Genomic DNA, 20361 nt, shown 5'->3' with positions numbered 1-20361 from the left:
AAGGTCACCGCCGCCTCACAAAAACATTCTATGCAATTGAGGTTTGGGTGAGTGTGGCTGTAAAACAAGTCACACCTCTCAGCCCAGCAATAGAAACCCAGGACAGGATGAATCAAAACATAGAGGAAAATGAGACTTTAAGATGAATAACAGAATATTTATTTTATATGAGCTGACGTGTAAATACTGTACACACAGACAACCTCTTAGGGGAGAGTTTATTTTGTAAAGAAAAGTGAAGGTGTCGTCTTGGAACGTTGAGCCGGAGGCGGGGCTTCGCCCTTTAGGCTGTGGCAGCCCGAGTGTTTTTGGACAGAGCCTTCAGATCTGCGATGCACTTGGTGATGCTCTCTTTCTCCTGAAATGGAAAACAGAAAACACACGTGAGGTCTGGAAGTGTCACATCAAAGGTACCTTTACTGGAAAAACAGGGGGGAGGAGAAAAAAAACAGAACTAAATCCTAGAGCGTGTCACACACACCTGCTGAGGACTGATGCTGCCGATCACACTCTTCTCCACCCAGTTGACCATGTGCTCCTTCTCCATCCGGCGGTGGAGGTCCTGCAGAGCGATCTGGTAGTCCAAGCGCCTCTTCACTTCATTGGTCACCATGTGTAGCCGCTCTCTGTAGTTGATCTCCAGCAGCATGGCGACATTGTTCTTAGAGGAAAAGAGAAGTGGGTGTTTCAAAAAGCAGAAATACCTACAGACGTACAATTTAGATTAATCAGTACGGTTTTATATTGAAGAGGTGCCCTTCATGTTAAGAGATTCACACTTTCAGATTCGTTTCACTTTGGCATGAAAGTAACTACAGCAGGATTTTACTATTGTTGTTGCAAATCGTTCCGCGGCCAGCAGAGGGCGCTGCTACAACAGGTCTGAATGAACGTCAACGTGAGTATAAATCTTGTCCATTTTTAAAGGACAAATCAACCAAGGTAGCTACTAAGATGTACAGAAAAGTGCTGCTGCTTACTCTCTTGGCATCAAAGAGCACTGCTCGTCCATCTACTCGCCACTGCTCTTTCTTCTCGTCCGCAATAGCCTGAGTCAGGCTGGAGATGGCAGCCTCCTTCACCTCGTGAGCTTTGGCCAATTTCTCCTGCAAATACAAGCCGAATCTTTTACAGATTTGCACAAAACTAAGCAACACTGACTGTGGTGCAAATGGGATATCTAATAATAAGCAACTGACAGCACAGAGACTTGGCCGTACACACAAATATACACCACGTGTTAAAATAGTCAGGCAATTCAGGCCTACCTCATTCAGTTTGTCAGCATAAGCTGCAACACTTGGGCCGTATTTCTTGACGCCATAGATGATGATGGCCCCGATACAGGCAGCAGCAAAAGTCTCATGGTTGATGACGTAGATTTCCTTGGAAAGCAAGTACACAAGCAGGCCAGTGCCCAACATGTATGGTCCTACAAAAATTTAAAAAGACACTTTGACTTTTCATTCATTAAGCATGCAGAAGACATCTGCAAATCTTGTGGCACTTGTAGACGCCAAGATTGTAAATTCTATCACAGATCACTGACATTTGTGCTTATACTTCAGTCAGAATGTACAAACAACAGCATTAATGGACAATGCGTCCAACAAGCAAAAAAGACCAATAACTAGTATGTCCTTATTTTATACGCACATCGAAGTTTAAAGCTTAAACCCATTTTCATCAGAGATTCAAGATTTCACTTTCATGACATAGCCAACAATGGAGCCGTGCTTCTTGTTACCAACCTGTCACTCCAGTTTTGGGGTACAGAAACTCAAAAAGTTCCTCTGGGATGATTCCATGGCGGACCTTGCCTCCCTTCTCTGGCAGAGGGGGGACTGGAGCCAGACTCTGGGGTGATGTGTGAAGGGAGCGAGATGCTTGGACCAGGCTGCAGGATAATACATTATTAGAATGCTTATTTGACACAGAGTCTCTGAATTGTAATATGATTTTGTTAGGACAACACAAACGTTGTGTGAAACAACATACCCAGCTCCAAGGGGTCCGCTGCTTTTCAGGGCATTGGCTGCAAATAGAAACAATCAACGTCAGAGGGCAAAGTCAGGACCCTTGTATTTACCTGCATTTAATGATGAACCGTATTGGAAATGCTTGAACAATATACAGATACTGTACATTAACAGATGACAGCACGCTCCTATATCAACGGAATTCAAGGTGCCATGTTGGACTCAAACAGGCAGGGAAAACAAAGCAAGGCATTCAAATAAAGCATACACTAACCCTGTTGCTTTTAAAGACTGTCCAGTGTTAGCTGTCAAAAGGTGACATTTGCAGTAGTGCAACGCTAATGCTAACGTAGCGTTGGCTTGCTACGTCTACAATCGTCACTCTACCGTGGCGTTAACAAGCTAGTATTTTTGTAGTGGGCGCACAAATACACAATATAGTTCATAACCAAAACAAAAGGTATACAAGCAGCAGATACAGTTTCAGTGTTTTCAACTCGCTAGTAGCATAGTTAGCATCCAAGAGCTAGCTATATTAGCATGTCTCTCATTCAATGTGTGGCCTTCACTTTACCCTTCAGCTTAACGTAATTTTTAAATTTAAATCTTTGCTTGTTCAGAGTCTAGTCATTCCAGGAATTGAATGTGCAACTCATTTCAAGAACAAAATCAGTGCAAACCTGAGAGGAAGACGAGTCTGGACAACATGTTTGCAGGATGAAGTGCTAACTTGTGGAAACACCGGGCACCCTTCTGTCGGCCTCTTCGTGCCCTTCTGCGAAGAACCACAAGAATGGCGGACGCGCGAGATAACCGCCTGAAATATCGCGAGAACAGAAGCCGGAAGCATGTTTTTAAACAACCAACCATTGAGCGGCGCTGTAAGCAAATATATAATAAAGGCAATAATACTGTAGATCGAGTAGAAACTGAGGTTATAGGTTATGGCAATATATGCTGCTAGAAGCTAATTAGTAGTGCTCTTGTGTCAAATGAAAATGTAGCTTAATAAATAAGTTCAAACTTCAAGCACTGAACCAAAGACAACTATGTGTAAATATTCACACACAAAGATACAGTACATGCACACACATGCCTATTACAAAATATCAGTGTATCAATGAGGTCACTACAAACGTTTCTCTCTTTTTTCTTTAGTGGTGTGTGTTTTCTCCCTAGTGCATGTGAGGAGAACTTGCTGGATGTAATCTTGGGGCCCACCCGTGCACGGCATCAATTTGCTACGAATGGCTGCTGAGATAGAGGAACAAATGACGTGGTGGCTCCCTCACTTCCTGTAAAATTGTGCTCAACAGACCATGTGAAACACTGACAAAAAAAAACAAAAAAACACCTTAACACAACTGCATGGTAGTGAGGAAATGGATGCCTCACCGAGTCCCTCATGAAGGTTTTTAACCCGCTGATCGAGATCTTTATAGGTAAGCTCTGCTCTGTTTTCTGCTCATCGCAGAATACTTTATCTTTGCATTGTATCTTGTAAATAGTCCCTCCATATACTCCAACAACCCATGTAGGGCCTTGTCTGTAGGGTGGCTCATAATTATTAGATTAAAGTTTTTTAAAATGCATTTAATATACCTAAATTAAACATTTTAATAGAACTATTGCTGCATGGTCCACAGAGTGTCTTCATTTAAAAGATGTTTTATTGTTTAACTTATATTCATGTAACTAGACAATTTAGTTATTCGAGTGCTTGAGGGGAGCTGATTATATCAATTCCTACCAGACAGCTCTGAAAGTCCATGCACCTGCAGCATTTAACACATTTTACAGTCATACCCGTAACATTTGATGCTGTATATTTCATCAGACTAAAAGGTTTATAGTTCAGTCCCTGTAAATGCTTACAGCAAGAAGAGCCACCTGTCACTCCTCATTCATTCTCCTGTTTGATTATTGAAAGCTACATTTTAGATCTTTATCTTGTTTTTCCTTATGTTTTTAAAAAAAAATTTAAAATAGCCCTTTTCTGACCCTGAGTGGATGGATGTCCTGGCTGTCAGTGGGATAAAGCTCTCACCAGTGAAAGGCTTTGAGCAGCTAGCGGAGCTCAGAGCTCAGAACCATGAACATCTGCGGGGTCGTAACAACGTGACCTCGTGTCGCAGCCCTACGAGGGAGATCAATACAAAACTGATAAAGGATGAACTGAAGAAAAAGAGGCACCAGGAATTTCTAAAGAGGAGGTCAGTGAGCCCGGAGCCGTGCCGTCCAAGTCACTCACCAGAGACGTCTTCAGCCAAGCTCTGCAGCCCCACAGGTAGAAGACATCCAGTGATGATTGTACAGCAGAGCAGCACAACGGATGGCTCAAACAACCACAGACAGGTGACTAAATATAATAAAAAACCTCACCCCTTAACATCATTTTAATATGTCTATAAGACATTAATATGCACCCTCTCCATGACCCTGACAGGGATAAAGTGGTTAAGAAGACGATAACAAGACAATGACAATATTACATTAATAACACTGTTATTGTGTGAACAGGGGCGACAGGTGGGGCAGGAAAAAGGCCAAACCAGCATATTCACGTCCACCTCACATCCACCACCTGTTGTTTCTGGTAAGATTCAGACCGATCATTCTCCCCGCTTCAACTTCTGTTACAATGATGAGATGTTTTTCACTTCTAAAAAGCCCAAAAGACTGTAATCGGATGGTCCGTCCAAAGTGAAAGATCTGGAAACAGGCGCAGCAGGAGGATGCTACGAGACACGGCCGTGCAGACAGAGTGGGTTTCAACTGTATTCAGTCAAAGCACAAACCAGTAAAAATATCCTCATTGGCTGACAGTGGTTCCTATATTTCTAATGAGGTCCATTGTGTCTTTGCAGCTCTGGCCTCGCTAATGTGAAGGAGTCGGTACGGTTCACTCTTCACGCATCACTGTTTTAATTTAAATTTCACCCCTTAAATTAAACTCCCCTTTCCAAAGTAAAACTGGATCCTTTGCTCTCCTCTCTCCTGACAGGACATCCAGCTGTTAGCAGAATACTTGCAGGTAAACCAAAAACCACAAAGTTCATAAATATTTATTTCCATTTTCCCAGGATTATGAAACCAATAATTGTCTTTGGTTGCACTAATAAAGTAAAAATGACTTCACTGGAACAGCAGCAGACTTCGGTTGATTAATTTTCACCTTAAGACTGCAGTTCAAACATATTTCGTGTGTGTTTTTCTCTTTTTAACATTTGTCAGTTCTTCATCCATATTAGAGCTAGGACCAGTGATATATCATCTAAAGTGTATATATCTACAGTATAAACACTTTAGATGATATATGTGCCTTCACACTGTCAACAGTTGTAGTATTGATCTGGTTTTGTTATGTTAATTTCATGTTTCTTTGACATCAAACTGTATCATTTAAACCCTGGCAGGAGGCCCTGTGGAGGGAGGAAGCAGTGAAGAAGAAGCTGGCAGCCCTACAGGAGAGCACATTGAACCTGGTGAACTCCTCCAACTTCATATGGACGGTAAGAGTCTCCCTCTGTACACACAAGCTGTTGATTTATGCCAAACACACACACACACACACACACACACACACACACACACACACACACACACACACACACACACACACACACACAGGGTGTATAACGTTAGCTTCCTGTAGTTAAACAGACTTTTCTTGATGTGTAAATTTATGTTGTTCTTTCTTCTCCGGGTTGACGTTTGAAGGCATCAGTATGCACAAGTCAGTGTGCTGCAGCTGCTGCCTCAGGAAGGCCTCCGTCATCTGTGGTTTCGGAGTTTCCTGCTCTGCACTCGCCTGTAACTGCACAGGACAAGTGCGAGCTGCCTTTCTGCTGTAGGAAGTGGAGATCATTAGAGGGCACAGCAGCTATACGGCTACTGTGCGAGCTCTCATCTGCTCCCACTTCTTTGTTGGCATGAATGATCGATGGAGAAAGATTGGTGCCTTTATGTTTGTTGCATGATAAACTGATGACGCTCATTAAGCTTGAATATCAGATCAGGGGATTATCAGGCATGCTTGATTTTAGTTCCATATCTGCACAGGCAGGCTGTTTTTCAAGCCTTGCAGATGTTAAACGCTCTCCTTCGTGCACCAGTGAACACAGTGACAGGACGTGGTGATACAAATTGCAGCACAAAGCTTTAATTTTTGTTTTGTGTGTTGCGGCATCACAGTCAGGAACTTCCTTTCTAACCCACACAGTCTCGCTGCAGTGAAGACCTGCTAAAAAACAAGATCAGGGCTCTGGAGGAGCAGCTGCAAGTGTGCCTGCAGGTGAGAGCAAACAGCAGCGCCTCCGCTCTAAAAACAGGTGGTTAAGCCTTTTCACGCCCGCCTCCAACCCTGGCCGTCGGTTCTTTTTGCTGTTTCCTAGAAGTTTCCGAAAGATGGAGTGAAGAAACTGGTGTTTCAGATGGAGAAGCAGAAGGTGCTGTATGAGGAGAAAGCCCTTGTGGCTCTGCAGAAGGCCATGCAGGACAAAACCGAGGCCGTCAGCAAGGCAGCGACATTACAGGTAAAGCGGATTTCAACGGGCAGAAAGATGACATCTGGTCCCATATCTGTATGTTATCATGGGCTTCTTGGGTACCTGTGAACTGGTCACATGCGATTCACATTAATCAAATACGTCTGCACGTGTAATTTGCATCTTCTACCCATAAAGTTTATGCAAGAAGTCTGATGATGCAGGACTGTGTATGTGTTCCCATCAGGAAGCACTGATCACAGCAAATGCAGAAACAGTGAGGTGGCAGAAGGTTTACGAGGAACTAAAAAGGAGCTTTGAACAGCTCAGGGAGAACCAACGCCTCAGCAACCAACAGCTGCAACAGCTTCAGGAGCACATGGAGGTACGGGACATTCTGTGACCATGGGAGAGGCTCATTAGTGAAATCTTGATTTATCGTGTCATAACTGATTCATACAACTCAGTTAATTGTCATTACTTATCAGTTTATTTGTTTATTATCTTGATCAGTAAATGAGTTATAATGACAAAAAAATGTAGGGCCACATGTGGCACCTGGTCTTAGTGACGAGAAATGTGATTTAGAAATTACTGAAAAACCATTAGAGCTGCTGTCCTGGATCTATCATGTCTCTTGTTAAGATTTCCAGAAGCAGAGCGGCAGAGCTGGGGGAGGAAGTGGCTTTGTTAGAGCAGGAGAAGCAGGAGCTGCAGTACAACATCTCCCTGCTGGAAGTGGACAACCACACGTTAAGAGATGAAATACAGCGACTCAGAGGTGAGACAGCGAGAGCTGCGACCCGCGTCCACCTTGAGTGGGAGGAAACATCTCTTGGAGGTGAAAGGAATGTCGGGCTTAAAGTCATCTCTCTTTAGGTGACAGTGAGAGCCAGGATTTCATAATCCTGAGGCTTCCCGCTGCAGAGGAAACAGAGCCAGAGGAGCCGGAGAGGAGAGACTCGCTGCTGGAGGAGCAGCTCCGTCACATTCAGGAGAAACTCTGCATCAAAGAATCCGAGGTAGACTCAGGAACTATCCCAGTGATGCTACAGAGCACGCTCACACAGTCAGAGTTACGCATGCCTGATGCACGTGTCATGAGAGGATGAGATGGTCCACATTCTACAAGAACATCACAAACATTTTAGCCATCAACATTTTAAATAACATTTGTGTGTGTGTGTGTGTGTGTGTGTGTGCGTGCATGCGCAGTGTGAAGAGCTGCAGGCAGAGCTGCACACCATGGAGCAGGAGTGTAAATCCACCCAGGCCAGGCTGTCGCAGTGCAGGGATGAGCTCCGACAACTCAGCCACCGCCGCAGGAGTCCGGTTAGAACGGAGAGAGTGAGAGAGAGAGTGAGAGAGAGAAAGAGAGAGAGAGAGGGAGAGAGAGTGAGAGAGGGAGTACCCTACTGTACTGTCCTGCACCACCTGTACTAACACTAAAGGTCATTAAAGGTCATTCCTTCCATCTCCCCGCAGAAGCTGCTTGGTTCCAGGTGCGTGGCGTGGATCTTCTCGCTACTGCTCCTCACGGTGGTGCAGGCTGCCATGTTGTGGCTGTGGTATCCTCCTTTCAGGCAGCAGATTGAAGACCTGTACACGGACATTGGGAAGAGAGTAGAAAACTATCTAATGGAAGTGGTCTCATCCAAACCCTGTTTTAAGCCTATATGACTGTGTGTGTGTGTGTGTGTGTGTGTGTGTGTGTGTGTGTGTGTGTGTGTGTGTGTGTGTATATGTGTGTGTGAGGGGGGAGGGGGCACATGTGTGTGTGTTTGCATAGGGTGTTGCAACGTGAAAAAAACCCAAACCTCTACAAACGTCTGCAAGATCTTTGAAGTACTATCAGCCAAGTTGCTGTCTGACATTTAAATCTCAATCAGACGAAGTCAGAACATTAAAATAAGATCTTAAAATAAAATCTTGTCGTTCTGACTGAAGAACTGGCTGCCTACGAAGTTGGTTTACATAACGTGTGAAGTTGGGTGTGAAGTTGAACAAATTAAAACTGAAACCTACTTTTGTGGTCTTTTTTTTCCATTACAAACTTGGACTTTTTTGTAGAAAACTACAAAACAAACTTCCAAAGACAAATGATCCAAAAAACATCAGATTTAACAAATAGAAGTTTAATGTCAATAACTACAGTATGTTGTTATTGTCCCAAGAGTTTGATTTGTTGGTTTGAGATCTCTCCTTCGTCCGTCCCACACACGTGCATGTCCGAGCACACATGAGTGCACGCCAACCACAAACAATTCATTTTGCGCTTCTACTCCGATTTTGGAGACAAAGCACACTCGGAACTGAACGTGCTCCATTGTGCGGTGTATTCAGAGGCTCTAACAGTTCCAGACTGAGCTCTATTCTCCACATCACTGACACAGCACATCAGGCTCGTTTACCTGCACGTTCCCCAAACACACCACGGCTTCCTGGACCTTTCCTGAGGTCAGTCTCCTGGTTTACTGGTGATGCAGGTAAGAGGCAGTAATGTTGATTAATTGACGAATGCTTCTTCTCTTGATCTTGACAAACGTTTCTTTTACCTGCAGAGAGCTAAAAATGAGAGCTCTGGCTGTGCTGCTCGTGCTGGGCTTGTTTGTTCTCCACATCACATCTTGCCTGAAAATCTGTGCTTTCAACATTAAGACTTTTGGTGAATCCAAGGCAAACAACAAGAAGGTCATGGGAATTCTACTAAAGGTACTCTGGACTCACCAGGAACAGCAGCCGCCACAGAAGAACAAACAGCTAATGTTTCTCTTCTTCAACCCCCCCTTCCCCCCAGATCCTTTCTCGGTACGACTTGTGCCTCATTCAGGAGGTGCGAGACTCTAAAGGTGAAGCCGTCCAAGCGTTGGTGGAGGATCTGAACAGGTCTGAGCCGTTTTGTGTAGAAAAACCTCCTCATTTAATCCTCACCGGTGAAAGATATTCCTCACAAATCATCAATGTTGTGTCAGCAGACTTGACAAAACTGTCTCGTACACATATGCGGCAAGTGAACGGCTGGGACGGAATAGCTACAAGGAGCAATACGTCTACATTTACAGGTATTTACAGATGTGAGCTCCAGGTTCAAGGTGACACTAATGTCGCCTTGCTCGTCTTTATCACAGGGTCAACACGCTGGAGGTCATAGATCTTTATCACTATAAACCCGAGGGCGGTGGGAACAACCAGACAGACGTTTTCTCCAGAGAGCCCTTCATCATCCGCTTTCACTCCCGGACCACACGTATGTAGAGTGACACACGGCCCCTGACGAATTATAGTGTAATGATCCCCTGGCTGCTGCTATCTTGCAGTGGTGAAGGATTTTGTGCTGATCGGGCAGCACACCTGTCCCAAGAACGCCATGAAGGAGATCGACCAACTGTACACCGTCTTCGAAGACACACAGAAGAGGTGGGAGATCGATGTAAGTCAAACCACCGTTTCCTGCTTTAAAATGAGGGTGTATTCATGGGAGATTTCAGTTAAGGGAACTTCCTCTTCTGCTTGGTTTCAATCGCCAAGAACGTGGTGATCCTGGGTGACCTCAACGCTGGCTGCAGCTACATCACCGTCAAAGGCTGGGAGGTGCTGCGTCTGAGAACCGACCCCAAGTTTCACTGGCTGATCGGAGACAAGGAAGACACCACCGTTCGTGAGAAGACGCAATGCGCCTACGACCGGTAGATGCGCAAGAGGACTGCGCACAATGGCCATCACATCCCTCCGCAGCTGCTTTAGTCCTGTAACGTGTTCATATTTCCACAGGATCATCGTCCACGGACGTGAGATGATCTCCTGCATTGTTCCAGGATCAGCTCAAGCTTTCAATTTCAGAGAGAAATTCCATCTTACTGAGGAAGAGGTCAACACACTCCAAAGGCTCTTTTCTTCTGCTGGCTTGCTTGCAGACTTTAACTTTAACATTTGCGTCTTTTGTGGCATCACAGGCTCTTGAGGTGAGCGATCATTTTCCTGTAGAAGTCGACCTGAAGCCCAACTCCCTAACCCACAACGAGCTGTAAGACCACCCGGGACGGCACTGACGAACCAGACGACCTTGATTTCACTTTTTTTTGAGAATAAAAAAAGACAAGATACGAGAGACCGTGTTACATTGTAATTGTGTGATGCTTTCGTGTCAGTCGCGATACGGGTTTTTGGGGCTTCCTCCTGCACACACACACCAAAACCACGTCAAAGCTGACATACTTTTAAAAAACTAACAACAGTTTAAGGATTCTTACCGTTAATTGTTGTTGATTGATTGATGTATTTTCTTTACACTTCCACAATGTTCCAGCGGTTGGTTTTCCAGATTTGCTGTCAGACAGAGTCATGATGAATCAAATAAAATATAACTTAGTTGCAAGTGTGCAGCAGTATGTTTGACAGGAAGTCAAACGGGGACAGCGGATGAGTCACTTGGTGCGCTTTTCTTTTCTGATCATAGCGAACATGTCTTCATGCAGCTCACATTACCAGCTTTTTGCTGTCACCAATTTGTAATGATGGAAGAAAGCTTTTCAGATCTACTGAGGGATGCATTTGCAGGTAAGAAAAACACTATTTGTTTTTGGCTTTGCTTTGTTTTTACCTTGTTTACACTATTATGAACATGTCTAAATATCAAAGGAAATATGTGGTTTCAGAGGCCTCTTTTCCATCCTTCCATGAAGGAGATCTGGACTTTGAGAATTTATATTCTGAAGAGGACTCAAGCACCATCTCTAGTGAGACTATACCAACAAAAGAGAAGCAGACTTTGCACCAGGAAGCACCCAGTTTCTGTCAGCCAGGTATTATAAACACGGCCGAAAACATTGAGGAAGAGGTGCCTGACGAAGTTGGTTTTCAAGGCGAGGTCATTGTGAGCACGGGAAAATCACAGGAGGATTATTACACAAGCTCGGGGGAAGATTCTGCCCAGGAAGGAGAGGATGGAGAGGGTGGAGGAGAGGAAATGAAATCGGTAAAACAGCTGATGTGGGCCCACAGCGGCGAGGGATCCCACCACGGCAGTAAAGGTGACAGACCCTCTGCGGAGAGACGACCTCTGGCCCCAGAGGGGGAGAAAAAGACTCGAGTTAGAAACAAGGAGCAAGGTGAGAGCGAGAGTGATGAGATGTCCTATTTCCAGAGAGTCCATGAACATGAAAGGACTGAAAGCGATCAGCAAGAGCCTGATTCTGAGAGTGAGGCGGCAAAATGTGAAGAAGAGGAACAAGATGATGATTATGATGATGAAAGTAATTATGAAAGAGAAGACAATGTTCCCACTTTGTGCTGCGGATGGGAGGATGAAAATCCCCGCTGGGACAATCCAGTAGGGGACATTATGGACTTTCCTGAGTTAATGGTGCAGCAGGACCTCATTGCGGAAGATGATTATGGGAAATATGTAGAGAAAATCAAGGACTTCTCAGGGGAGGAGCACCAAGACGCAGGTGAGAGCTTCGCAGAGTATCCCTCAGACCTTTCTTCCTATGAATCTATAGAAGATGGAGAAAAGGATGAAGAAAATAATGGCCAACGTACAGGAGACCAGGCTACCATGCAAAGAGTGAGTCATTCAGAGATGTTGCTTGTGGGGAGCAGAGGAACAGAACAGGGGAAAGCTGAACTTGTGGAGACCATGTCTGGAGATAAAGCTGAGCTGAGGCTTGAGACGTCTGATTCCTACAGCTCCAGTGATGACGAAACCCAAACTACAAGTGATGAGGAACCCAATGTTACTTCAAAAGACCTTGAAAATAAAAGCCAACTGGAGGAGCATCACAGTGGGAGTAGAATGTGTGTACGTGAGGATCCAAAAACGGGTCTTTTCTCTGATGACCTGTTAGTTTCCGATAAAGAGGATATGACTCTGTGTCCTGCTGAAGGAGTCAGAATGTCCTCGGGGTCCCTGGATGATAGATTCTTCTTTAGCACAGAATATCCAGATTCTCAGATCTCAGAGGAGGGAGAGCTCGGAGATGATGAGTACGAAGACAAGAGCAACTGGGAACAAGAGCAGGAAAGAATCAGAGCTTTCTACGAGTTCTATGACGACAGTGATCAGCTGACAGGAGACGAAGGTAGGTGAAAATGAGGGACGGTTTCCTCAAATCGCTGTTTTGTGCACTCCATGACCTCTGTTTTATTTAACAGGAAGACAGACAAAAGTCCACTTCTCCACAGAGCTGTTTTCTCAGATCATTGTCTATGACACAGACAGGTAAGAGCAACATGTTTATGCAATGAAGGCGCCACAGACACAAAACGACAGCTCGCTCGCTCCTTCCACAGCAGCGACAGAGGCTCACTAAGCAGCTCCACAGACGGAGAGGAGGAGCTGAGCTCCGCAGAGACACCTGAGGTTTGCACGACCACCCACGAAAACACGCCTCTGTACTGCTGGCACCATCAACGACTTTCACTGCTTCCTTTGACCAGGAACCAAAGGAGCCCGTTGAAAGAACAGCAATCAAACCCAGAGTTCCAAATACTCAGGCAGAATCTGAGTCCAGTCTGAGCCAAACGCAAAAGAGGAAACAAGGAGTATGTATTCGTCCGATTTAACCCAATACAGGAATTTGTTGTTTATTTAACGGCAATTGTGTTTTTTTGGGGGGATCTTTAAATGTGTTTTCCTGCAGTGTCTCAATATGCTGAAAGTGGCCCTGAAGATGGGAGCGATGACAGCGATGGGACTGCTGATGTTCTGGTGGGCAACAGACCAGGCAGGCTGGTTCAAGTGTCTTTTCTCTAGAGCAAAACTCTAGAATCAACCACTGTTAAGAGATCAAATTAAGAAAGAATATGTTGTTAAAATGTGACTGCTCGGAATTTCAACTTAACATCCCGTGGAATACACAAATATGTCCTTGATGAAGCTTTATATTTGTTTACAACAATAAGTATATATTTGCAGTCTGTAAATAGAATTTCACATTGTTAAAAAAAAAAGTATTATTAGGCTGCATTAGAACTAATTAAGCATGTATCATAAACTCAAGTGACAGCAACTGTGTAACTATTTTCTTTTCTTTTTCCTCATTGTATTTTATTGATTTTAGTTGCAAAAAATTATGCAGAAAAAAATATTTCGGGTTACATTTTTATGATCCGTTTTTGCCATTTGTTTGCAAATTGTTTTGGGGGGAGAGTGCTGATTTTTGCTCTCCTGCTACTGACCAGCAGGGCTCGCTGTTTTTCCTGGGAAATGTAAGTTACATGTAATTCTTCTTCTTTTTTTAAACAAATTTCCGGTAGCTTAGACGGATCTGGGCGTATTACTGCCTCCCTCTGGCCATCCCTGGTCGCACATCCTCGGTCTAAATTCTATGCAGTCCCATGTTCAGCAGGAAGTGTAGGACTTTTTACATTGTCTGCTGGTGGTTATGATGAAGGCTAAAAAAAAAAAGTTGAATGGAAATTGAATCTAAAGGCATATCTAACAATGATTTAAACAGGTTTCTTCTCTCAGCCCTATAGTTCCTATTCTCCAGCAGTATATGTTCAGGGTGACCACACCCACATAACCCTGTGCTGTTTCCCAATAATGTGCAGGTAATTGTTTAGATATTTTAACAGAATCTACTTAGTTTTCATGGTAAATATTTCCCTTTTATTATGTTGGATGAAAATAAAAAGAATGTCGTGCTATAATGCTTTGTCTTGCAATTAATTATTCTTTTCACGGATTAAGATGGGACAATCCTACGATCGGGCAATTCTAGGATTTACGTGGGGATCTTGGATATGGACACATGGCCTCCCAAAGATACCAAGCAAATTATTTGAAGGTCAGAGTGAGTTGCACATGCACAGGTCGAACTTGGCGCGCCCATGTTAAACACGAATAAAAAAAAATAGGCAAAATCAAAATGTGTTCAACATGTAAGAAAATACTGGATGCTGTGTTATATCGCACAATGTGGATGAATTAAACACATTAGCCTCCCTCTCTAAAAGGCATCACAGTTTTATTTATGAAGTTTGGCGTTATGCCGTAAAGTAAAAGAAATGAACGCAAATTGATTCACACATGCGCAGAAGCGATATCGAACCGGGCGCTGACAAGGCGAATGTTTTTGACACCGGGAGCAACGAACAAGGGCGGTGCTTTGATTCACGTAGCAGATTAAGTATCTACCGACTCCACAGGAAGCGCGATCGACCTGGCGGGATAAACCGGTTTATCGGCATTTTATCTCTTTTGAAACTTTAACCCTGAAAAGAAAGAAAGAAAGAAGCGTTAAAAAAATGTCTTCACTTACCAACATGTCTGCCGATGAGCTCAGTAAGCTGCTGGATGAGTACGGGATAAAGCACGGACCGGTGGTCGGTGAGTGAGCCCGGACGGTAACTCTCACGTTGACAACAAACATGGCGACTGCTAAATGTAAAGGCCCCTCGGTGCCTTCAAGAGCTAATCACCAAACCTTTAGCAAAATATGACTGTGTTTACGTGTACGTGCACCATTTGTTACCTGGCCTGTCACATCTCCAAGACTCCACCAGAGGCCTGTATGAGAGGAAGCTGAACGAGGCCATGTCCAAGACCAAAGGGGTGAAACCAGCGTCAGACAAAACTTTCTACAGAGAAGAGGGTAAAAGAATTTGTACCCTATAGTAAATATAAGTACACATATTGAGTGATTCATTGTTGTATAAGTAATATTTAGGCTCCAGAAACAAGAACTTGTGTCCCAATTGAGAGGGAAAAACACTGGTTCCATTTATTGTCATAATAGCTCGGTTAGCATGGCTGTCAGAACACTGAATATTAGATATTTTGATATTTGATGAGTTGATAACATGGATTCACGCTTGGTCTGACATTTACTTTTACATTTATCTTTTTAATTTCAGAGGAGGAGGTTACTTATGTTTACAGATCACCTGTAAGTTCCTCTTCATTGTTCCATTGATTATATTGATTATCGTATATTTGAGTCAGCCTGTTGGCAAGAAAAGGGTGATCCTTTTACATTGTTCGATATATTACTGTTCTCTTACTGTGCTATCACTGTTTAATGTCTGCAGGCGAGGGATGAAGAGACCAGCGACAGGTCAGCAGTTTTACAAACACACCTTTCTTCTGCTCCGGTAAAACAATGTTTACAATGTTGTCATGTTTCTGTAGTGGCGCTTACATGAGATCCAGACCATATTTGCCTGAAAGGGGATTTGAACAGCAGTAAGTGATTAATTTACACTATTTTGTGCAGAAGAGCCCCCAGGTGAACACCAAACATTCTGTTTTCTCTTCCTTTCTGCAGCTCATCCTATTCCAGCTATTCCAGAGCAACACCTGAATACAGAGCAAATGATTTTGCCAATCAGTAAGTTTAGATTTATGTGCACAGACCTTAGACACATGAGATGTTAGTTAGACGTTCGTAGTAAAGTGGCCGGTGACTGTAGATCTGTGGACATGCAGTTGTCATGGGAATTGTGCAGAAATCATATACATTTTTGCAGTAAATATTCAGTCATTGCTGGTTTAAAGTTCAGCCAAGCGTTTTATCTACAGATACAAGTGATGAACATTTCCCTCTCTTGGTCCCTCTTCAGGTCCTACACATACGAGACACCATCGACCTATAAAAACACCTATTCTACGTCAGCGACGGTGAAATCTGCTGAGGAAACCAAGAAGCCGCCGCAGTCGTCCCGCCTCATCCCAGTGTGGGTTCAGATCGTGTTGTTCTTGGCTGTGGCCGTCTTCTTCTACATGGTTTTTACCAGCATGGAGACCAATGAATCTTTCGAAGGGCTAGAGTGATGCTCCAGTCGTTGCCGGGTTACCACGCTGTATATATTTTAATGGCTTTTTAGTGGATGCTTTTAGGTGTGGCGTTGCTGAAACTGCGGCTGACGCGTTTCAGGGTTTCTTTGCTTTTGCACACGTTCAGCAGCTTTTTGGCTGGATGGATGCAGCTTTAAGAGTTGATGTTTCTGTATTGTATTATTGACACAAAATCTTTTAAAAATGTTTTCAGCCACATCCAAATGTCAATATAAGTGCAACTAACGTGCACAATAACTGAAACAGGTGCCCACCTTACGCTGATCCTGCAGCACATCGAATCTTCCACCGTTTTGTCATTTTTACTACTTGTTCAGTAATTTGTTGTTGATGATCAAACTTTTTGTGTATCTTTGGGGACAGTCACGCGGTGACAACAGTGCTTCCTTTGCACAGTGTGAACATTTAAAGACGTTTCATAGCAGCTCTGACACAAGTGCCTAACAAGAAAAAACGGGGATGCCAGAATATTATCAGTGTTAGCGGGTTTAGGGTTTCATGAGCTACAGATTTAAATTTGTGCCACCTGTTGCAGCTGAAAAGCTCTTTTTGCTTTGGAAACCTAAGTTGGATGTCGCATTCAATCTTTGCACCTTTTTAATTCAAGTTAAAATTTTGTAACTGATATTAAAGCTGTATATATAAACTTTCCAGGTTTGTTGGCAGGATTTAAATGTTGGCGGTTGAAAATAACCTTGTATAAAGTTCAGACTTACTGATGATATATAAAATATAATCGGAGGTCAGAAGCAAAAACATCAGCAGTTTATTTTTTAAAATTAAAAGTGCAATTATGTACATTTTACAGTTGGATGCATAGTAAGGTTACGCTTGAAATACAAAAAGGTCTAATCCTGTAAGGATCACTCATCTGTAGATGCTACTTCGTTATTAAGCTCGTGGAGTCTGTGGTCACGTCATAAATAACACAGGCAGACACGCACAGTCCTGAGAGCCACGCTTCACAGTTTCTCCCGTGCATCTTTGAGACGCAGTTTTCGCACCTGAGAGACGTCTTTAATTGCCCGATCCCGCCGGAATCCAGCCTGAGCTCTGCTGTGACAATACTGCAGCGACGGAAGACCAAACTGTTGACAGACGCAGGACGAGTCCTCCAGCTGGTCACGGAGAACAAAAAAGAGAAAACCGGACATAATGAAGCATTTTAAATTCATAGGAGAGACGATAGCACCAACCATCAAATGTGGCTTTTACCTTCAGCGTTCGGCTGCACGTCACTTGTTGATTGACAAGGCGACGTAAGTGTTGTCCACACCTGTGGACAGAGACTCTTTAACAAAGGTCTCTCTTTGAGGCTGGCGCAGGGGGAAAAGAGAGGGCAGACTTACAGGTTCTGGTCTCTCGCTCCAGTTCAGAGGGCTGCTTCTCCTTGTTGCGCAGCACCTTGACCATGATGACGACGATGACGACGGTCACGATGAAGGTCAGGCCGGAAATGAGCCAGCTGACCATCATCGGACTCAGAACTGGATCTGGATCTGAGGGAGGGAGGGCACACGTCGGTGGATGCTGCATTAAGAGTTTGGTCTATAAAGCCGTGTTTCACCTTTAACGGCGATGGGCAGGGGCTGGCTTTCCCTGGAGACGAAGGTGCGTCCGCCCAGCTGCACCCGATACAGGCAGTAGTAGTAGCCCTCGTTGGAGCTCTGGGCGCTGGCGAAGGTGAAGGTGACCGACGTGGAGAGGGCGGGCAGAGACTGGCGCACCGTGCCATTGGAGCGGATCAGCCGCAGCTGGAAGGAGCCCCCGGGGTACTGGTGCGGCGTGGAGCAGGTGATGTTGAAGCTGTGGCCTTTGATGACGGAACCAGCCGGGGCCTCGGAGGACGTGTTGTACCAGTGTTGGGGGGTCAGGAGTTCCACTGCGCCCAATCACACAGGAAGAGGTGACATCGCTCCCGCTACCGTCGGCCCAAAATGACAACAGGAGGATCGAACGCCACTCACCGACGGTAATACTGATGGAGTTGCTGGGCGGGGAGTCGAGCACGTGGGAAGGGAAGCCCCCCTTGATCCTGTAGCGGCAGCTGTAGCTGCCCTGGTGGAAGGTCTCCACGTCGGACAGCGTCAGCTCCACTCTGCTCTGGGTCTGCTCCGCCCTCTGCATCACCAGCGGCGCCGACGCCCCCTGCTTGTACAAGTGGAAGTCGCTGATGTGGTGCCCCAGCAGAACGCTGCAGCTGAAGCGGACGGCCTCCCCGGGGGAGAACACGGTGTGGGGGGACAGCAGGGTGAGGGTGGGAGTGAAAAGGGTCCCTGTTCAACAGAGGATGACGAGTAAATGAAGCGTCCGCTTGCGGAAAGGGGGGGAAAAACTCGCGCCAATCACCTGAGCATTTCACCCCTGCGTCGTTCTCATGGGTGCAGTAGGCGTTGCTGTAGAGGACGACGGCACAGCGGGACAGGCTGCTCTCGTGTCCCGTGCACTGGACGTGCCGCAGCCAGATCTCCCCGCCGCCCGGGCCGAACACGGCACCTCGGAGGGCAGATTCGGCCAGGCCACACCCCAGCTCCAGGCACACCACGTCTGCCTCGCGGAGGTCCCAGCCGTGGTCGCAAACAGTCCCCCACTGGTCGTGGTGGACCACCTCAACCCTGCCAGAACACTTGTTGTCCCCATCTACCAGCCTGACCCCACCTATTGATCAGCCACGAGTTATTTACAACATCTACATATGGAGGCCGATGTGTCAGATTTGACCACCCAGGCTTACCGAAGGCATCGATTCCATCCCACAGGACACCCGAGAGGCCTGCAAAAATATAAAAATGGGATGATAATGAGATTTAACCTTTCAAGAAAAATAAAATCCAGTGAGATTAGGCGCCACTGGCAGAACCTGATAACTGTATTCCACAAATGACTCAGCAAGAGTTTGACTACTGAGTCATTTCAAAAAGCTGCTAGTTTGCACTAAAAGTCATAAAGTGAAGGCAGAAGCTGATAACTGAGCGGACATCGGAAAATAAAGCGTATTTTCTAAAACTGCCGTTTGTAAAAGCAGGAACGCTCCTGCTAAATGCTCTCCCATCAGATATCAACACCACTCTTGTCAGTGCATTAATATCTGACCATCTCTGCCTAATAGTTTTGCAACATCGGGCGTGTTTTTGTTCAAACCTCCTACTGCCTAAACCGCTTTTCCTGCGTTCCTTTTATTAAATCGGGAGCTATTTCGCTTCCTTGCATGCTAAGCTGCAGCCCGATTAGCTGCCACTTACCTGCTAAAAGGATATGGAGGAATGTCAACATGGTCGCCCTCAGCCTTCCATCAGTCGGCATCGGAAGGATGCGTGTTTACCGCGGCGAGGATGCGGGACGACCGGCCGGAGCGGGATGCTAACGCGTTAGCTTAGCTTCGCAGCTCGGACTGGCGAAGTTACGCAGGAGCCGACACAAGTTTAACCAAGTGAAGACAGGTAAAGTCATGGTCGAGATAGTAATATCAATAACAATCCCTAACGATTAAATCCTCGGGAAATAAACGTCTGGTCGCTGACGAGCCCCGCTGCGTGTCGCGGTTGTCTCACGGCGCAGGTCGGGATGAACTCCAGGGAAGCGACATCCTGTCAGGGCGCCATGTTCACGTCAGCGTCGGGCGAGCTCCCGTCCGATGATGGGTGCTGCGTCCTGCGGCAGGCAGAGGTCACCACAGGCCGCAGTGCCGCGCTCCAGACTCCGCCTCCGCCGGCGTGGCCCCCCCGGAGCGACTCCTCGGACCAGGCTGAAGTGTTCCCATGCACACTGCATTGGTTTGGACGAATTAAAGCCTCGTAGTTTGACAGTTATCGACAAGGTGGTAACTGTAATAACTTTGACTGGTTAATATCATTACCGGTAGTTATTCTTTATTTTCTTATATTTTCTTCTACATCCATATTTATAACTTCATTTCCATTTACAAATGACTTCTGAGCATTTATTCTGACACAATTTACTAAAGTTTATAGTGTTATTAGCATCCTGTCCAAAATTCGCCACCTTTTCCTCCTGCTTTTTCAGTCAGAGTTGCTCAGGTTGAAATTGCTTGAGGTAAATCTGTTATCATGAAAATTAGAATGAATTTTTTGCAGAT

At 45.2% G+C, this 20361-nt stretch overlaps 6 protein-coding genes and 1 long non-coding RNA gene across 15 annotated transcripts; 4 read left to right on the top strand and 3 right to left on the bottom strand.

The window, feature by feature from the left end:
- Positions 1-136: 136 nt before the first annotated feature.
- atp5pb (ATP synthase peripheral stalk-membrane subunit b) lies at positions 137-2796 on the bottom strand. Its single transcript, XM_003963110.3, has 7 exons — positions 2660-2796; positions 1999-2035; positions 1752-1897; positions 1269-1432; positions 981-1106; positions 482-661; positions 137-358 (listed from the first exon to the last, which is right to left on the bottom strand). The coding sequence occupies exons 1-7, from the start codon at positions 2685-2687 to the stop codon at positions 284-286; spliced, it is 756 nt and encodes a 251-aa protein (XP_003963159.2). The 5' UTR covers positions 2688-2796; the 3' UTR covers positions 137-283.
- A 485-nt stretch (positions 2797-3281) lies between these two features.
- traf3ip3 (TRAF3 interacting protein 3) lies at positions 3282-8490 on the top strand. 7 transcript variants are annotated; one of them, XM_029833605.1, is made up of 15 exons: positions 3282-3421; positions 3969-4334; positions 4500-4575; positions 4650-4743; positions 4847-4874; positions 4984-5013; positions 5396-5491; positions 6202-6273; positions 6374-6514; positions 6714-6851; positions 7112-7247; positions 7346-7488; positions 7682-7798; positions 7952-8154; positions 8191-8490. In XM_029833605.1, the coding sequence occupies exons 2-14, from the start codon at positions 3990-3992 to the stop codon at positions 8144-8146; spliced, it is 1611 nt and encodes a 536-aa protein (XP_029689465.1). In that variant the 5' UTR covers positions 3282-3421; positions 3969-3989; the 3' UTR covers positions 8147-8154; positions 8191-8490. The 7 variants fall into 7 exon arrangements, with proteins under 7 accessions (XP_029689465.1, XP_029689463.1, XP_029689461.1 ...); XM_029833603.1 differs by having other exon boundaries at positions 7952-8156; positions 8187-8490; XM_029833601.1 differs by having other exon boundaries at positions 7952-8157; positions 8194-8490.
- On the bottom strand, positions 8172-9312 carry LOC115249140 (uncharacterized). Its single transcript, XR_003887823.1, has 2 exons — positions 9194-9312; positions 8172-9105 (listed from the first exon to the last, which is right to left on the bottom strand). It is a non-coding gene; the product is annotated as an uncharacterized lncRNA (long non-coding RNA).
- Positions 8811-10574, top strand: dnase1l1l (deoxyribonuclease I-like 1-like). 2 transcript variants are annotated; one of them, XM_011621958.2, is made up of 9 exons: positions 8811-8952; positions 9028-9178; positions 9264-9352; positions 9442-9528; positions 9595-9713; positions 9784-9896; positions 9995-10152; positions 10238-10334; positions 10420-10574. In XM_011621958.2, the coding sequence occupies exons 2-9, from the start codon at positions 9038-9040 to the stop codon at positions 10492-10494; spliced, it is 879 nt and encodes a 292-aa protein (XP_011620260.1). In that variant the 5' UTR covers positions 8811-8952; positions 9028-9037; the 3' UTR covers positions 10495-10574. The 2 variants fall into 2 exon arrangements, with proteins under 2 accessions (XP_011620260.1, XP_011620259.1); XM_011621957.2 differs by having other exon boundaries at positions 8947-9178.
- Positions 10575-10888: 314 nt separating this feature from the next.
- On the top strand, positions 10889-14120 carry LOC105419988 (protein IFH1-like). Of its 2 annotated transcripts, none has more exons than XM_011621955.2 (6): positions 10889-11023; positions 11122-12546; positions 12620-12686; positions 12758-12827; positions 12905-13009; positions 13108-14120. In XM_011621955.2, the coding sequence occupies exons 1-6, from the start codon at positions 10936-10938 to the stop codon at positions 13231-13233; spliced, it is 1881 nt and encodes a 626-aa protein (XP_011620257.1). In that variant the 5' UTR covers positions 10889-10935; the 3' UTR covers positions 13234-14120. The 2 variants fall into 2 exon arrangements, with proteins under 2 accessions (XP_011620257.1, XP_011620258.1); XM_011621956.2 differs by having other exon boundaries at positions 10907-11023; positions 11149-12546.
- Positions 14121-14519: 399 nt separating this feature from the next.
- On the top strand, positions 14520-16916 carry LOC105419987 (emerin). Its single transcript, XM_011621954.2, has 7 exons — positions 14520-14798; positions 14965-15063; positions 15326-15357; positions 15500-15525; positions 15600-15653; positions 15736-15798; positions 16031-16916. Exons 1-7 carry the CDS (start codon positions 14717-14719, stop codon positions 16239-16241), a joined length of 567 nt encoding a protein of 188 aa, XP_011620256.2. The 5' UTR covers positions 14520-14716; the 3' UTR covers positions 16242-16916.
- A 92-nt stretch (positions 16917-17008) lies between these two features.
- LOC101075068 (uncharacterized) lies at positions 17009-20051 on the bottom strand. Its single transcript, XM_003963220.3, has 8 exons — positions 19508-20051; positions 19000-19038; positions 18615-18923; positions 18233-18541; positions 17833-18147; positions 17615-17764; positions 17481-17541; positions 17009-17383 (listed from the first exon to the last, which is right to left on the bottom strand). Exons 1-7 carry the CDS (start codon positions 19566-19568, stop codon positions 17501-17503), a joined length of 1224 nt encoding a protein of 407 aa, XP_003963269.1. The 5' UTR covers positions 19569-20051; the 3' UTR covers positions 17009-17383; positions 17481-17500.
- Positions 20052-20361: the final 310 nt, after the last annotated feature.

The sequence above is a fragment of the Takifugu rubripes genome, chromosome 3, assembly GCF_901000725.2.
Source record: "Takifugu rubripes chromosome 3, fTakRub1.2, whole genome shotgun sequence".
NCBI classification, from domain to species: Eukaryota; Metazoa; Chordata; class Actinopteri; order Tetraodontiformes; family Tetraodontidae; genus Takifugu; species Takifugu rubripes.
The sequence above is the reverse complement of the archived record's forward strand: the minus strand, read 5'-3'. Positions and strand labels throughout refer to the sequence as shown.

Excerpts from the sequence above, each read along its gene's own strand:
- atp5pb (XM_003963110.3), bottom strand. The coding sequence starts at position 2,687 with ATGTTGTCCAGACTCGTCTTCCTCTCAG. Across the intron at positions 1,898-1,998 it reads AGCGGACCCCTTGGAGCTGG|CCTGGTCCAAGCATCTCGCT; the intron begins GTATGTTGTTTC and ends ATTATCCTGCAG. Across the intron at positions 1,107-1,268 it reads ATGCTGACAAACTGAATGAG|GAGAAATTGGCCAAAGCTCA; the intron begins GTAGGCCTGAAT and ends TTGTATTTGCAG.
- traf3ip3 (XM_029833605.1), top strand. The coding sequence starts at position 3,990 with ATGGATGTCCTGGCTGTCAGTGGGATAAAGCTCTCACCAGTGAAAGGC. Across the intron at positions 4,335-4,499 it reads GCTCAAACAACCACAGACAG|GGGCGACAGGTGGGGCAGGA; the intron begins GTGACTAAATAT and ends TTGTGTGAACAG. Across the intron at positions 5,492-6,201 it reads CCTCCAACTTCATATGGACG|TCTCGCTGCAGTGAAGACCT; the intron begins GTAAGAGTCTCC and ends TAACCCACACAG.
- dnase1l1l (XM_011621957.2), top strand. The coding sequence starts at position 8,984 with ATGCTTCTTCTCTTGATCTTGACAAACGTTTCTTTTACCTGCAGAGAG. Across the intron at positions 9,179-9,263 it reads TCATGGGAATTCTACTAAAG|ATCCTTTCTCGGTACGACTT; the intron begins GTACTCTGGACT and ends CCTTCCCCCCAG. Across the intron at positions 9,897-9,994 it reads AGAAGAGGTGGGAGATCGAT|AACGTGGTGATCCTGGGTGA; the intron begins GTAAGTCAAACC and ends TCAATCGCCAAG.
- LOC105419988 (XM_011621955.2), top strand. The coding sequence starts at position 10,936 with ATGCAGCTCACATTACCAGCTTTTTGCTGTCACCAATTTGTAATGATG. Across the intron at positions 12,828-12,904 it reads GCTCCGCAGAGACACCTGAG|GAACCAAAGGAGCCCGTTGA; the intron begins GTTTGCACGACC and ends TCCTTTGACCAG. Across the intron at positions 13,010-13,107 it reads CGCAAAAGAGGAAACAAGGA|TGTCTCAATATGCTGAAAGT; the intron begins GTATGTATTCGT and ends GTTTTCCTGCAG.
- LOC105419987 (XM_011621954.2), top strand. The coding sequence starts at position 14,717 with ATGTCTTCACTTACCAACATGTCTGCCGATGAGCTCAGTAAGCTGCTG. Across the intron at positions 15,358-15,499 it reads CTTATGTTTACAGATCACCT|GCGAGGGATGAAGAGACCAG; the intron begins GTAAGTTCCTCT and ends TAATGTCTGCAG. Across the intron at positions 15,526-15,599 it reads GATGAAGAGACCAGCGACAG|TGGCGCTTACATGAGATCCA; the intron begins GTCAGCAGTTTT and ends ATGTTTCTGTAG.
- LOC101075068 (XM_003963220.3), bottom strand. The coding sequence starts at position 19,568 with ATGCCGACTGATGGAAGGCTGAGGGCGACCATGTTGACATTCCTCCAT. Across the intron at positions 17,765-17,832 it reads CCTGCCCATCGCCGTTAAAG|ATCCAGATCCAGTTCTGAGT; the intron begins GTGAAACACGGC and ends TCCCTCCCTCAG. Across the intron at positions 17,542-17,614 it reads GGAGCGAGAGACCAGAACCT|GTGTGGACAACACTTACGTC; the intron begins GTAAGTCTGCCC and ends CTCTGTCCACAG.